At 42.4% G+C, this 16583-nt stretch overlaps 1 protein-coding gene across 1 annotated transcript in view; it reads left to right on the top strand.

Annotated features, from left to right (window-relative positions):
- Positions 1–1374: 1374 nt before the first annotated feature.
- The window catches only part of LOC121580650 (calpain-2 catalytic subunit), a 44042-nt gene continuing 28833 nt past the window's right edge, over positions 1375–16583 (top strand). Inside the window, exons 1-4 of the mRNA XM_045224594.1 lie at positions 1375–1702; positions 2120–2189; positions 6330–6451; positions 13905–14038. Of these exons, the coding sequence (XP_045080529.1) occupies positions 1466–1702; positions 2120–2189; positions 6330–6451; positions 13905–14038 (563 nt within the window). The 5' untranslated portion in view covers positions 1375–1465. The remainder of the gene's footprint in view (positions 1703–2119; positions 2190–6329; positions 6452–13904; positions 14039–16583) is intronic.

Genomic DNA, 16583 nt, shown 5'->3' with positions numbered 1-16583 from the left:
AGCCTGTCCTCCCCAATTAAGGTGCCACCCTGTGTTGCAAATAAGGTTTGCAATTTGGCATCAATAACGTGACAGTAATTCTATCTCAATAACAAACGTGTGAATACTAATTCATTTAAAACCCACCATAGCAGGTAGGACTAAATATGGTTCCATAACCTCGCCTACTAGCTATACTAATGATCGGCTGTCCAGAGGGTAACAGCAAACAGATCAATGTCTTCCTGCATTAAAGTAAGCACACTGTTGACTCAAGAGATGCTAATCAGTCCATCTATGAATTTCTCATGCATTTAAATGGGAAGACAAATAGCCAGCTCATCTAGCCAGGCTAATGTTGCTAACTAGCTAGCTAACCATGAGCTAGCTAGCTAGATAACAGGTATTCTGTCAATTAAAAACTTGCGTAAGACAGTCCACAGAATTGTCAATTTAAAAAATGTTAGCAAATTTATTCTTTACTAAATTTAGCTAACATTAGATGGTTAATCCAGAGATTCTTACCTTTGCCTCGATTCGGCAGTCTCATCCAGATCATGGCTCATTAGCAGCTAATTTGCATTTCATTTTCGGGGGGGGGGGGGAAGAGGCAAATATATTGATAAAAGTTACCTTGTCCGAGAGAGATTTACACGGTTATCAAAACGTCACCCCAGGGTAAGCCTACGCGAAACACAGCCCTTATTTGAAGTGTTTCTAAAATCCCCTATGGGGAAAACTGAATGGTGGAAAAACGATTGGAACCATTTCTGTATCTGACCGCTAGGTTTTATGGGTATTATGACTCATACTGTGGTAGCGTAACTTTTCATTTATGGAAGTTGTTCCTTTCTTTATCAGGCATGTCATGTGTTTTTATATTTGTTGAGTTGAATATTTTGACAATATTTGAATGTTTGGAAGTGGAAGTCACTGGTGGTCGCTACTGTAACGCCTGGCTGTCATTGAGGCCTAGTAATGGTTGATGGCTAATGACCCCTGCTGGTAGACGTTTGTTACTGCAACAGGTTGGCCAGATGTGGCATGAACGTCCACAAGTCGTAGGGGGTAGAACGCCATCTATCGGCCATCAACCGCTCGCCTGTGGCTGTCTACCTGTTTGTTCATATAGCATAGAATAGATTAGAGAATGGACTCAAGACTTTATATTCATCCACCCATATGATGATCAAAGAGATTAGTGTACATCTGGAGTAGGTGATCTTCGCCCCCTTAGGTATAGGCTTAAACAGTTTACACTAAATACTTTTAAACTGGTAAATGTTGACTGAAAGGAACAGTTCCTGATTTGTTCCTGTTACAGAAATCTATGTAAACATTGTTTCAACAACAAAAAAACGTGCACTGACATGCACACCACGCCTGAAAATCCAGGGGCGGAGGAGAAGGATTTAATTTGACTTTTTCACCAGTGAAACGCAGCCTAAAGCTTTTCCTCTTCACCGTGTCAACGCAGACTTACACAATGGCTGGGGTGGCATCTACGTTGGCCAAGAAGAGGGCATTGGCCGCTGGGTTTGGCACTAATGCCAACGCGTCAAAGTACCTAAACCAAGACTTCCAATCTCTCAGGAGCGAGTGTCTGAAAAGAGGTTCACTATTTACGGATTCCACTTTTCCAGCTGCACCTGAGTCGCTCGGATTCAAAGAGCTTGGCCCGAACACTTCCAAAACCAGAGGTGTGCAATGGAAGCGACCTGGGGTAAGTTACTGCGCCTCTTATACTCACTGATTTTACGCATGATTGAAGTTCACTGCACTAGACCAAAGTGTTATTAAAAAGTGCATTTCCTATCACTGGAAAAAAATCGCTATAGCCAGTGTCAGTAGTTTTTAGATGGGCGTGTCCGGATGCTGTCCTTTTTGGTGTCCCTAATCGGTGTAAATCCATCACATTCTTATTTTCTACCCAAAACAACTCACATGTTGGATTAAATCAATGTTAGTCATCTGATCCGATCCTAAAGGTTTTGGCTGTGGTAGTGTTGGCAGTAGATCAACTCATGTCTAGGCTAACTCATGTGAACTGACATTAGCTCCCTGAATAAAGCAAGTGTATCACTTTATTGAAGTTCTCAGGGTATCTTTCTTACTTGTGTTTTGATCCCTCCCTGAATAGGAACTGGTGTCCAGCCCAGAGTTCATCATTGGTGGAGCAACGAGAACCGACATCTGCCAAGGAGGCCTGGGTAAGTCTGCCTTTATATTAGGAGGTCTGGGTAAGTCTGCCTTTATATTAGGAGGTCTGGGTAAGTCTGCCTTTATATTAGGAGGTCTGAATAAGTCTGCCTTTATATTAGGAGGTCTGGGTAAGTCTACCCATACATTAGGAACCAAAACAGGAACAGGAACCATATCAAAGCCACGGGGCCAGTTAGCAACAGCATCCATGTTTTCATCTTTGAGGAAGAGATGGTATAGTAGTCAAAGTGAATATGATTGATGTAATAACATAAACAGTTATTTCTTTAACCAATTATTACAGAGGGGATTTGTTTTCCTAGACTACCAACGAATAGCCTCCATGTCAGGTTGTTATCGTTCTAACGAGGTGTAATATTATAAAACATCAACAACAGGAATAGATTTATATGGAAACCAATCCAGTAACCATGCTGGGAGGAAGTCCGGTCACTTTGTTTGGATAGTCCATCTGGAGATGCTCTGCAGATGGTCATACTATCAACAAACTATCTGTTGATAAGCAACTGCTAGCTAAGGTTAGGATAAGGTTTAGAATAAGGGCTAGGGTTAAGGTTAGGGTTAGGATAAGGTTTAGAATAAGGGCTAGGGTTAAGGTTAGGGTTAGGATAAGGTTTAGAATAAGGGTTAGGGTTAAGGTTAGGGTTAGGATAAGGTTTAGAATAAGGGCTAGGGTTAAGGTTAGGATAAGGTTAAGGTTAGGGCTAGGGTTAGGGTTAGGATAAGGTTTAGAATAAGGGCTAGGGTTAAGGTTAGGGTTAGGATAAGGTTTAGAATAAGGGTTAGGGTTAAGGTTAGGGTTAGGATAAGGTTTAGAATAAGGGCTAGGGTTAAGGTTAGGGCTAGGGTTAGAGTTAAGTTTAGGATAAGGGTTAAGGTTAGGGTAAGGGCTAGGGTTAAGGTTACGGTTAGGATAAGGTTTAGGATAAGGGCTAGGGTTAAGTTTAGGCTTAGGATAAGGGTTAAGGTTAGGGTAAGGGCTAGGGTTAAGGTTACGGTTAGGATAAGGTTTAGGATAAGGGCTAGGGTTAAGTTTAGGCTTAGGATAAGGGTTAAGGTTAGGGTAAGGGTTAGGGTTAGTAGATAGTGAAAATGTTACTGATGGTCTGTAGAGCATCTACAAATCAAATCAAATGTTATTGGCCACATGCGCCGAATACAACAGGTGCAGACATTACAGTGAAATGCTTACTTACAGCCCTTAACCAACAGTGCATTAATTTTTTTTATAAAAAAGTAAAATAAAACGACAACAAAAAAGTGTTGAGAAAAAAAGAGCAGAAGTAAAATAAAATAACAGTAGGGAGGCTATATATACAGGGGGGTACCGGTGCAGAGTCAATGTGCGGGGGCACCGGCTAGTTGAGGTAGTTGAAGTAATATGTACATGTGGGTAGAGTTAAAGTGACTATGCATAAATAATTAACAGAGTAGCAGCAGCGTAAAAAGATGTGGTGGGGGGGGCAGTGCAAATAGTCCGGGTAGCCATGATTAGCTGTTCAGGAGTCTTATGGCCTGGGGGGTAGAAGCTGGACTATCCCAAGTAAAGTGTTACCTGAAGTCCCAGTAAAACCAGTTACTGGAAAGCTCAGCTGTTCCTTTGAAATGTCCATTTAGTCTTCATGGGAGGTGTAGTCTCTGACCCTAGCCCCGCCCTCAACCGTTAAGTCATCTTCTCCTTCTCCTCGGTGTTGATGAGCTGTATCCTCCCGTGGTACCTTTTAAACACGGAGAATAAAGGACATTTTTATTCACAGAATGCTTTGCATTTTCAGTCACCACAGGAGCGGAGTGAGTGAGTGAGCTGTGAGGGTGTGGCTGGTACAGTGGCGGCTCCTGAAAAAATTCTCAGGAGGGGCAATTTTTCTGATGATTTAGGTGACCTACACACGTGCACGAGTCCGTGCACGCGATTCCAGATATCTTTACCTCTGAATAAACTGCCTTTATTATACCATATCCACCCTGTCCAAAGTCTCTACTTGGTCTCAGTTCTCCAGTAAACTTGTGATTATCAACAGTACACAACGGTAACAAACAATTGGGGGAACTCACGGGGCAGATAGTAACCACTTAAAAGGAAGCGATTCCCAAACCTTCCATAACAAAGCCATCACCTACAGAGAGATGAACTTGGAGAAGAGTCCCCTAAGTAAGCTTGTCCTGGGCCTCTGTTCACAAACACAAACAGACCCCACACAGCCCCAGGACAACAACAACAACAACAACAACAACAACACAATTAGACCCAACCAAATCATGAGAAAACAAAAAGAGAATTACTTGACACATTGGAAAGAACAAACAAAAAAACAGAGCAAACTAGAATGCTATTTGGCCCTAAACAGAGAGTACACAGTGGCAGAATACCTGACCACTGTGACTGACCCAAACTTAATGAAAGCTTTGACTATGTACAGACTCAGTGACCATAGCCTTGCTATTGAGAAAGGCCGCCGTAGGCAGACCTGGCTCTCAAGAGAAGACAGGCTATGTGCACACTGCCCACAAAATGAGGTGGAAACTGAGCTGCACTTCCTAACCTCCTGCCAAATGTATGACCATATTAGAGACACATATTTCCCTCAGATTACAGCGATCCACAAAGAATTCGAAAACAAACCCAATTTTGATAAACTCCCTTATCTACTGGGTGAAAAACCACAGTGTGCCATCACAGCTGCAAGATTTGTGACCTGTTGCCACAAGAAAAGGGCAACCAGTGAAGAACAAACACCATTGTAAATACAACCCATATTTATGTTTATTTATTTTCCCATTTGTACTTTAACTATTTGCACATTGTAACAACACTGTATATATACATAATATGACATTTGAAATGTCTTTATTCTTTTGAAACTTCTGAGTGTAATGTTTACTGTTAATATTTATTGTTTATTTCACTTTTGTTTACTATCTACTTCCCTTGCTTTGGCAATGTTAACACACGTTTCCCATGCCAATAAAGCCCTTAAATTGAATTGAATTGATAGTAAGGTCGCAATGACACAGAAAGCAGTTCAATGTCGGGGTACAGAGTCGCTCTCTTACCAGGATCGCGGTCCGCTCTGACCAGGGTGAAGGTGGCCGGCTCCACTTCTCTGTCCGGGGACTCATCCAGCCAAGTCTCCCAGCTGTATTGGGATTCAGCTGCCAGCAGCGTTTCATTATTTAGTCCGTTCAGTAGCGGGTATGTACACGATCAACAAGATCAGTCCAAAACCAACCACTGGAAATCCATGGTTGGCAGAATGTTTGTAAACTAAGTCTACAAATTAAAAACATAAAATAACGCCGCACTGCAGGTCGCAACAGAGACGCTTCTAGCCGCCATTGTCTTAGTTACGTTCAACGTTACGTCACGTATGACGAAAGCACGTAAGTGCAAGCCCACAGACACCCATAGAGAATGTATTGAAAGCTTTGAAATGTGAAAAAAATAGATTTTACATGACAGGCTATGAGAGACTTCTGGGCGATTTTCAACTTGACTGAAATCGCCCCAAAAACGGGCGGGGCCATTTGAAGCACGACTTTAGCCTGATTTGACATTTAGTGGCTGGCAGATCAGACGTGAACACTGATAACTGCTGTTGCCGTGATATAATTGATTAGAAAAAAAATCCCTTCCTTTTCCCGTTTGGCAGTGCGTCGCCCATATCGCCCTATTGAACAAGCCGTCCCTGGGCTGGTACAAAGCAAAACAGTTGCCCAGAGCAGTGTAGACTAGTGCACTGTGCTCTAACCAGTCATGTGTTAGCTGACAGTAAATAGCGGCGCCCTGGTGTGTATGTCAAACTGCATATTCTAAAGCGTGAGTCAGAAAGAGCAATGGCCGTGGTCGACTAAACCAGTTAAACCCGAATGAACACCTCACTCGCTCACCATAAACACGGCAGTTAAGTCTGGTTTAACCAGGGTAGGGATGGGGCCCGCCCAGAGGGAGATGTTTTGATCAGTTGACTAATTTTTTTCATAACTCATCTTTAGACACACACACACATACACACACACACACACGCACGCACACACACACGCACGCCGCACGCACGCACGCACGCACACACACACACACACACACGCACACGCACAACAAACATGTGTCTCTTCTCTGTTCTCTCCAGGTGACTGCTGGCTCCTGGCAGCCATCGCCTCTCTGACCCTGAATGAAGATGTGATGGCCCGGGTCGTTCCTGAAGGACAAGGCTTTGGACCTGGAGAGTACGCTGGGATCTTTCACTTCCAGGTAGAGATAGGCTCACGTTCTAGAGTCACAGGCCGGATCATAAAATGGCAGCCTATGCACAAATTTTGATTAGGCTCTGGTCCAAAGTAGTTCACGATAAAGCAGTCGTATTCAAACTTTGTCAGCGGGGATCCACCAGAATGCCTGGGGACCCCATTTTTCCCCCATGAACTTCTCGTGACCCCACCCCACCCCAAATCTATTGACACAACCTTAAAATCCATAATTTTTTACATCAACAAATAACCTTAAATTCATTGCATTTTCATCTCTTATCATAATGAAAATAAACCAATAAATGCATTTACTCCATATGTATTTATTTATTATGATCTTTCTCAAAATTATCTTTCCCAGACAATAATATATACTCTGAATTTTCTGTTCCTAAAATGTGAAGTTTAAAAATTATTATTATTTTTTTACAATGTTGGCAACCCCACTGCAGTTTCCCCCGACTTTGAATACCACTGCTATGAAATAAATAGTGCCATTCGGAGCGCAGACATATTGTATATAGTCCAAGTATACAGTATATAATGTGACTATACAGGTTAAATTAACCCTGCCAGATGTCACACCTTATTCTCCTTCTGGAGAAAACATAGAACGGCTGGGGTCGAGGCTACCATAACTCAAGCCCTTATGTTGTCTCATGTCTGTGGTGTTAGAATAACAACTATGTGACACAACTATGCGACACATGAAGTGGCCGTGGTTCGCGCGCAACACAATGCGGTACCTCTGTCAAAGACGCAATTAGGAGGCCGTATCTTCTCTCAGACACGTAATACGCCCCCTGTATGTGAGACAACCAGTAACGTCATTTTTTGGATTATCCAAACTCGGCAACGTAATCTGATAACGTTCAGTCACTTTTGATTGAAGTATCTGTAATCTGATTACAATATTTTTGCTGGTAACATAACTGATTACAGTTTTATTTTTTTGTAATCAGATGACATCTAACTGATTACAGGTTACGCTACCAGCAACCCTGTGTAAAGGATGCACAGTTCTGGAAGTTTTTTCCCCCATCCAGATGGGCCATTGGGTTAAACTGAGAGAAGGGCTACCTACCAACTCTGCCCAGAGTGGGCGAAAACGCACTTTGGTGATGACATTTCACTTCCTTATGTTACAAAATACATTTTACCAAGACCAATATGAATCTTCATGTTCTGAATCATTCAGTGGGGTCTTTGTCTAACATTTAATTAACATTATATCCAAAAAGTAGGATTTCATAACCTAAGGGACAGACCTAAATTAACTAGGGGAGAGGGGCTGGTTCAACTCAAGGTGTCATTTTAAAAAATGCACCTCCCTCCCCAACATTACAAATATTTCCACATGACCCTCCCCTTGTATTGTAAAAATTAATTGAACACCCTCCCCCTCAGAATTAACTGAGAATAATGTTTACCACTGTAGTGTATTAAGATTATGACTATTCTAGTGGAACCTGGGGGGGATGTTTATTTTAGTTCCAAAAGAGCCGTTTTTAGGGTGACGCCCCAGGGGAGACAGGTGATTGGACAGCAGAGGGAGCAACCCATATTTTTGCATATCTTATAAGTATAGGCTAGACAAAGAAGGGGTTAGAACAGTTCAACAGACAGATTATCTTTGGACACTGTTCTCCAGCCCTGCAGGGTCTGTAAACTTATGCTGACATCTTGTGATATAAATAAAACTTATAATCAAAGTACAGCCTAAGCGGACTCTTTGTTTGACAGCAATAATTACCAGCATTGACGCGATACTACACCACCAAACATAACAATAACTGTAGTGGGTGTGTTTATAAATGTTGATCTGGACTTCGTCACTTCAGCATGTTTTTTGTGGCAACAGTCAATGTCACACAGAGCTACGAGCCAGAAGAGTTGCGGGTTCTCCGACCTCTTCCCGCATGTTTTATTACACTATGATCAATGATCAGCTAGGGCGAAATCAGAATTTCTACATTTTGATACCATATTTATAATTATATAAAATATACGCAACGAATTTTCCACCGACAGGTTTCTGTGCCAATGCACCACACAACCAATGAACAAAGCATACCGACTTCAGGCACTTCAATATCATGGCTTGTATTCAACACCACAATAATAGACTGTGTTAGTCTCGACAAACAGAACACGCATCCCTACTAGAGCTGTTCCTATGTTGGTCCAGTAAACAAAGTCACGTCCTCTGCGTCCATTATACCGTGTAGCGGTGTTGGAGTTGGTTATAACCAATTTATTGACGTGATTATTATGATATGCTACAGGTCAGGTGCATGCGATGCATACGTGTGTCACGTAAAGAGAGCGAGGGGTTGAGGGAATAGGGAATGTTTTTCCTAAACAAATGAGGGATTTCAAGTAAGAAACTAGAAGAGTCTAATTATTTTTGCCGCTTCAGCACCACGGACAGCGCGGTAAACACTGTTGCTGTGCTCATGAGGATTTCAAATGGTGTGGTGGCTTTCTGCTAAGTTATTTTCCGCTGGTTGCAAAAAGCAAAAAAGTAACATGACATCAGCTGAATTAAATGTAAAAGGTTTTGAAAATTAAAAAGCTCAGTGCTCGGTTGAAATTTCACAGAGATACACTTGTTCTTCTGAGAAATCTTTTTAAAAATAACAGAATTTTGCATTAATATATAAAAGCATATATCCATCTTACCTCTATATTGTTTTATGTCCTCCTGATTGGAGAAGAAAGATGACGAGTTCAACAGTGAGCCTGTCAGGTAGCCTTAAATCTCTCACAGCATCCAGTCTAGCTGACGCCATGCTATGTTCCAGATTGTTCCAGATTCTTGACCACTTTCTTTTCTCTTACACATATCAGCCTTGTCTAGAAACAATCCCTAAACCCCTACCACCCTAGACACTAGAAACAATCCCTTAACACCTACCACCCTAGACACTAGAAACAATCCCTTAACCCCTACCACCCTAGACACTAGAAACAATCCCTTAACCCCTACCACCCTAGACACTAGAAACAATCCCTCAACCCCTACCACCCTAGACACTAGAAACAATCCCTTAACCCCTACCACCCTAGACACTAGAAACAATCCCTAAACCCCTACCACCCTAGACACTAGAAACAATCCCTTAACCCCTACCACCCTAGACACTAGAAACAATCCCTTAACCCCCTACCACCCTAGACACTAGAAACAATCCCTTAACACCCTACCACCCTAGACACTAGAAACAATCCCTAAACACCTACCACCCTAGACACTAGAAACAATCCCTAAACCCCTACCACCCTAGACACTAGAAACAATCCCTAAACCCCTACCACCCTAGACACTAGAAACAATCCCTAAACCCCTACCACCCTAGACACTAGAAACAATCCCTAAACACCTACCACCCTAGACACTAGAAACAATCCCTAAACCCCCTACCACCCTAGACACTAGAAACAATCCCTAAACCCCCTACCACCCTAGACACTAGAAACAATCCCTAAACCCCTACCACCCTAGACACTAGAAACAATCCCTTAACCCCTACCACCCTAGACACTAGAAACAATCCCTTAACCCCTACCACCCTAGACACTAGAAACAATCCCTAAACCCCTACCACCCTAGACACTTGAAACAATCCCTTAACCCCTACCACCCTAGACACTAGAAACAATCCCTAAACCCCTACCACCCCTAGACACTTGAAACAATCCCTTAACCCCCTACCACCCTAGACACTAGAAACAATCCCTAAACCCCTACCACCCTAGACACTAGAAACAATCCCTTAACCCCTACCACCCTAGACACTAGAAACAATCCCTAAACCCCTACCACCCTAGACACTAGAAACAATCCCTTAACCCCTACCACCCTAGACACTAGAAACAATCCCTAAACCCCTACCACCCTAGACACTAGAAACAATCCCTTAACCCCTACCACCCTAGACACTAGAAACAATCCCTAAACCCATACCACCCTAGACACTAGTGGATATCAAGGTTGATTCTGGACACGACCATTCCTTATCAGGTGTGTAAGCTAAGGGATGTACCATTAAGTTCTGGAGGTTTCCATTGTGTTAGGGTGGGAGGCCCTAGTGAGAGGTGTGCTGTGGGAAACTTTGGGTTAGCACAGAGGAGAGGAGGACACCACAGTCATTCAGAATGAGGAACAGAGGGATCTGGTTTTAATGCACTCACACATTCCCCATCATGAATCTAATAGAAACTGCCTCCAACCAATTCTTACGCCAATCGTTGACAGGGATGTACCTGTCACTTTAGAGAGAAAAAAATTTGAGAATCCGTTTGCAGCTTCAGGTTTCAACAACTGGTGCTGCTCAGTATGGAACTGGCTGTATTTGGATATGTGCCTATTCACACTAACACGAGTTGTCATTTTAGGAGGATCATTTCCACTTATGTTTTAATTATGATCAGTCAGGGCAATCAGCCAAAGAGTTCAATCTTGGTTTCATCAGACCAGAGAATCTTGTTTAAAGATGCACAATGCAGAAAACGCTCTGTCATTTCCTGGTTGCTAAAATTCTAATAGTTTGCCTAGTTTCAGTTTATGTGACAAAACAAGCCAGTATAGCTTAGAGAATCATTGTACCATCTAAACCGCTGTGGAATATATTTTCCATAACCAAAAATATTGTATTTTCAGGTGTTTGAAGCTGGTGTACAAAACTTTAAAGTAAAAGACGCAAAAATGAAACATAAGAATGGGAAACATAAAAATAGCGCACATAGAACAGATCTACTGCTTCTTAGACTTGCTTTCAATGAGAATTACAGATCTATAACTCACATTTCTATGTGAATTTGGTCAGGTCGCCCGAAAAGTTATATATTGCAGCTTTATCTATTTAACTAACTATTTAGTAGTCTTATGGCTTGGGGTAGAAGCTGTTCAGGGTCCTGTTGATTCCAAACTTGGTGCATCGGTACCACTTGCCGTGCGGTAGCAGAGAGAACAGTCTATGACTTGGGTGGCTGGAGTCTTTGACAATTTTTAGGGCCTTCCTCTGACACCGCCTGGTATAGAGGTCCTGGATGGCAGGAAGCTTGGCCCCAGTGATGTACTGGGCCGTACGCACTACCCTCTGTAGGGCATTGCGGTCAGATTCCAAGCAGTTGCCATACCAAGCAGTGATGTAGCCAGTCAAGATACTCTCAATGGTGCAGCTGTATAACTGTTTGAGGACCTGAGGGCACATGCCGAATCTTTTCAGCCTCCTGAGGGGGAAGAGGCATTGTCGTGCCCTCTTCATGACTGTGTTGGTGTGTGTGGACCATGTTAATTCCTTAGTGATGTGCACACAGAGGAATTTGAAACTCTCGACTTGCACCACTACAGCCCCGTCGATGTGGGTGGGGGGTGCTCAGCCTTCCGTTTCCTGTAGTCCTCGATCAGCTCCTTTGTCTTGCTGACGTTGAGGGAGAGGTTGTTGTCCTGGAATCACACGGCCAGGTCTCTGACCTCCTCCCTATAGGCTGTCTCATCGTCGTCAGTGATCAGGCCTACCACTGTTGTGTCGTCAGCAAACTTCATGTTGGTGTTGGAGTCGTGCGCAGCATCGCAGTCGTGGGTGAACAGGGAGTACAAGAGCGGACTAAGCACGCATCCCTGAGGGGCCCCCGTGTTGATGGTTAGCGTGGCGGAAAGTGTTGTTGCCTACCCTCACCACCTGGGGCAGCCCATCAGGAAGTCCAGGATCCAGTTGCAGAGGGAGGTGTTTATTCCCAGGGTCCTTAGCTTAGTGATGAGCTTGGAGGGCACTATGGTGTTGAACGCTGAGCTGTAGTCAATAAACAGCATTCACACGTGGGTGTTCCATTTGTCCAGGTGGGAAAGGGCAGTGTGGAGTGCAATAGAGATTGGGTCATCTGTGGATCTGTTGGGGCAGTATGTGAATTGGAGTGGGTCCAGGGTGTCTGGGATGATGGTGTTGATGTGAGCCATGACCAGCCTTTCAAAGCATTTCATGGCTACAGATGTGAGTGCTACGGGGCTGTAGTTATTTAGACAGGTTACCTTGGCATTCTTGGGAACAGGGACTATGGTGGTCTGCTTGAAACATGTAGGTGTTACAGACTGGGTCAGGGAGAGGTTGAAAATGTCAGTGAAGTCACTTGCTAGCTGGTCAGCACATGCTCTGAGTACGTTTCCTGGTAATCTGTCTGGCCCTGCGGCCTTGTGAAGGTTAACCTGTTTAAAGGTCTTACTTACATCGACAACGGAGAGCGTGATCACACAGTCGTTCAGAACAGCTGGTGATCTCATGCATGGTTCAGTGTTGCTAGCCTTGAAGCGAGCATAGAAGGTATTTAGCTCGTCTGGTAGGCTCGCGTCACTCGGCAGCTCACGGCTGGGTTTCCCTTTGTAATCTGTGATAGTTTGCAAGCCCTGCCACATCGGACAAGCATCAGAGCCGGTGTAGTAGGATTCAATCTTGGTCCTGTATTGACTCTTTGCATGTTTGATGGTTCGTCTGAGGGCATAGCGGGATTTCTTTATAAGCGTCCAAATTAGTGTCCTGCTCCTTGAAAGCGGTAGCTCTAATCTTTAGCTCGGTGCGGATGTTGCCCGTAATCCATGGCTTCTATTTTGGATATGTACGTACGATACACTTTTTAATGAAGCCAGTGACTGATGTGGTAAACTCCTCAATGCCATCAGAAGAATCCCGGAACATATTCCAGTCTGTGCTAGAGAAACAGTCCTGTAGCGTAGCATCCGCTTCATCGGACCACTTCCGTATTGAGTGCATCACTGGTACTTCCTGTTTGACTTTTTGCTTGTAAGCAGGAATCAGGAGGATGGGAGTTATGGTCAGATTTGCCAAATGGAGGGCGAGGGAGAGCTTTGTATGGGTCTCTGTGTGTGGAGTAAAGGTGAGCTAGAGTTTTTTCGCCACTAGTTGCACAGGTGAGATGCTGGTAGAAATTAGGTCAAACGGATTTCAGTTTTCCTGCATTAAAGTCACTGGCTACTAGGAGCGCCACCTCTGGGTGAGCATTTTCTTGTTTACTTATGGCCCTATACAACTGTGTGGTCTTAGTGTAAGCATTGGTTTGTGGTGGTAAATAGACATCTACGAAAAATATAGAGCCGTCTTCTCCTTCTTCAAGTGTCTGGGATTTGGACCTGGTCCAGGATAATCCATATGTCTTTCGCCTCTGACTCATTGAAGTAGTCCTCGTCCAAATCGAGGTTAATGATCGCTGTTCTGATGTCCAGAAGCTCTTTTCGGTCATTGGAAACGATGGCGGAAACATTATGTACAAAAAAAGTTCCGATCAGTGCAAGAACATATACAAAATAGCACAATTGGTCAGGAGCCTGTAAAACAGCCACTTTTCCCTCCAGCACCATTCTCTGCAAAGAGTTCTGGAATGTAACCATTCTCATGTTCTGGAATGCAATGTTGAATGTTGTCTGTTGTGGTCCTCTTCAGTTCTGGCAGTTTGGTGAGTGGGTGGATGTGGTGATTGATGACCGGCTGCCAACGAAGGATGGAAAGCTGCTGTTTGTTCACTCAGCCGAGGGCAATGAGTTCTGGAGCGCCCTGCTGGAGAAGGCCTACGCCAAGTAAGATACAGCACCATAATACATACATGGTTTATGCTAAGATACAGCACCATAATACATACATGGTTTATGCTAAGATACAGCACCATAATACATGGTTTATGCTACGATACAGCACCATAATACATGGTTTATGCTACGATACAGCACCATAATACATGGTTTATGCTAAGATACAGCACCATAATACATACATGGTTTATGCTACGATACAGCACCATAATACATGGTTTATGCTACGATACAGCACCATAATACATACATGGTTTATGCTACGATACAGCACCATAATACATACATGGTTTATGCTACGATACAGCACCATAATACATACATGGTTTATGCTACGATACAGCACCATAATACATACATGGTTTATGCTAAGATACAGCACCATAATACATGGTTTATGCTACGATACAGCACCATAATACATGGTTTATGCTACGATACAGCACCATAATACATGGTTTATGCTATGCTACAGCACCATAATACATACATGGTTTATGCTAAGATACAGCACCATAATACATACATGGTTTATGCTACGATACAGCACCATAATACATGGTTTATGCTACGATACAGCACCATAATACATGGTTTATGCTAAGATACAGCACCATAATACATACATGGTTTATGCTACGATACAGCACCATAATACATGGTTTATGCTACGATACAGCACCATAATACATGGTTTATGCTAAGATACAGCACCATAATACATGGTTTATGCTAAGATACAGCACCATAATACATACATGGTTTATGCTAAGATACAGCACCATAATACATGGTTTATGCTAAGATACAGCACCATAGTACATACATGGTTTATGCTAAGATACAGCACCATAATACATGGTTTATGCTAAGATGCAGCACCATAATACATGGTTTATGCTACGATACAGCACCGTAATACATGGTTTATGCTAAGATACAGCACCATAATACATACATGGTTTATGCTAAGATACAGCACCATAATACATACATGGTTTATGCTAAGATACAGCACCATAATACATGGTTTATGCTACGATACAGCACCATAATACATCCATGGTTTATGCTAAGATACAGCACCATAATACATACATGGTTTATGCTAAGCTACAGCACCATAATACATACATGGTTTATGCTAAGATACAGCACCATAGTACATACATGGTTTATGCTAAGATACAGCACCATAATACATGGTTTATGCTAAGATACAGCACCATAATACATGGTTTATGCTAAGATACAGCACCATAATACATACATGGTTTATGCTAAGATACAGCACCATAATACATACATGGTTTATGCTAAGATACAGGACCATAATACATACATGGTTTATGCTAAGCTACAGCACCATAATACATGGTTTATGCTAAGATACAGCACCATAATACATGGTTTATGCTACGATACAGCACCATAGTACATACATGGTTTATGCTAAGATACAGCACCATAATACATACATGGTTTATGCTAAGATACAGCACCATAATACATACATGGTTTATGCTAAGATTCAGCACCATAGTACATACATGGTTTATGCTAAGATACAGTACCATAATACATACATGGTTTATGCTAAGATACAGCACCATAGTACATACATGGTTTATGCTAAGATTCAGCACCATAGTACATACATGGTTTATGCTAAGATTCAGCACCATAGTACATACATGGTTTATGCTAAGATACAGCACCATAATACATACATGGTTTATGCTAAGATACAGTACCATAATACATGGTTTATGCTACGATACAGCACCATAATACATGGTTTATGCTAAGATACAGCACCATAATACATGGTTTAGGCTAAGATACAGCACCATAATACATGGTTTATGCTACGATACAGCACCATAATACATGGTTTATGCTAAGCTACAGCACCATAATACATGGTTTATGCTAAGATACAGCACCATAATACATGGTTTATGCTACGATACAGCACCATAGTACATACATGGTTTATGCTACGATACAGCACCATAATACATACATGGTTTATGCTAAGATACAGCACCATAATACATACATGGTTTATGCTAAGATACAGCACCATAATACATACATGGTTTATGCTAAGATACAGCACCATAGTACATACATGGTTTATGCTAAGATACAGCACCATAATAAATACATGGTTTATGCTAAGCTACAGCACCATAATAAATACATGGTTTATGCTAACATACAGCACCATAATACATACATGGTTTATGCTACGATACAGCACCGTAATACATGGTTTATGCTAAGCTACAGCACCTTAGTACATACATGGTTTATGCTAAGTAAGATACAATATTAACACAACAGATACAGTTCATGGTGTAAACGTTGTTTGTCAAAGAGTTCTGTCATTCCCTGTTCAGTATTACCTGATTCCCAGAGGATTTGCGGTGTTGCCTGAAAAAAAGAATTGGCCAATGTATATATGGTCTCCTTTCAAACAGCCAGATTTTTTACCACATTCTTGTCGCGATTCACCTTTTATACCTCC

This window comes from Coregonus clupeaformis, chromosome 1 (assembly GCF_020615455.1).
Source record: "Coregonus clupeaformis isolate EN_2021a chromosome 1, ASM2061545v1, whole genome shotgun sequence".
In the NCBI taxonomy this organism is placed as follows: domain Eukaryota; kingdom Metazoa; phylum Chordata; class Actinopteri; order Salmoniformes; family Salmonidae; genus Coregonus; species Coregonus clupeaformis.
The sequence above is the reverse complement of the archived record's forward strand: the minus strand, read 5'-3'. Positions and strand labels throughout refer to the sequence as shown.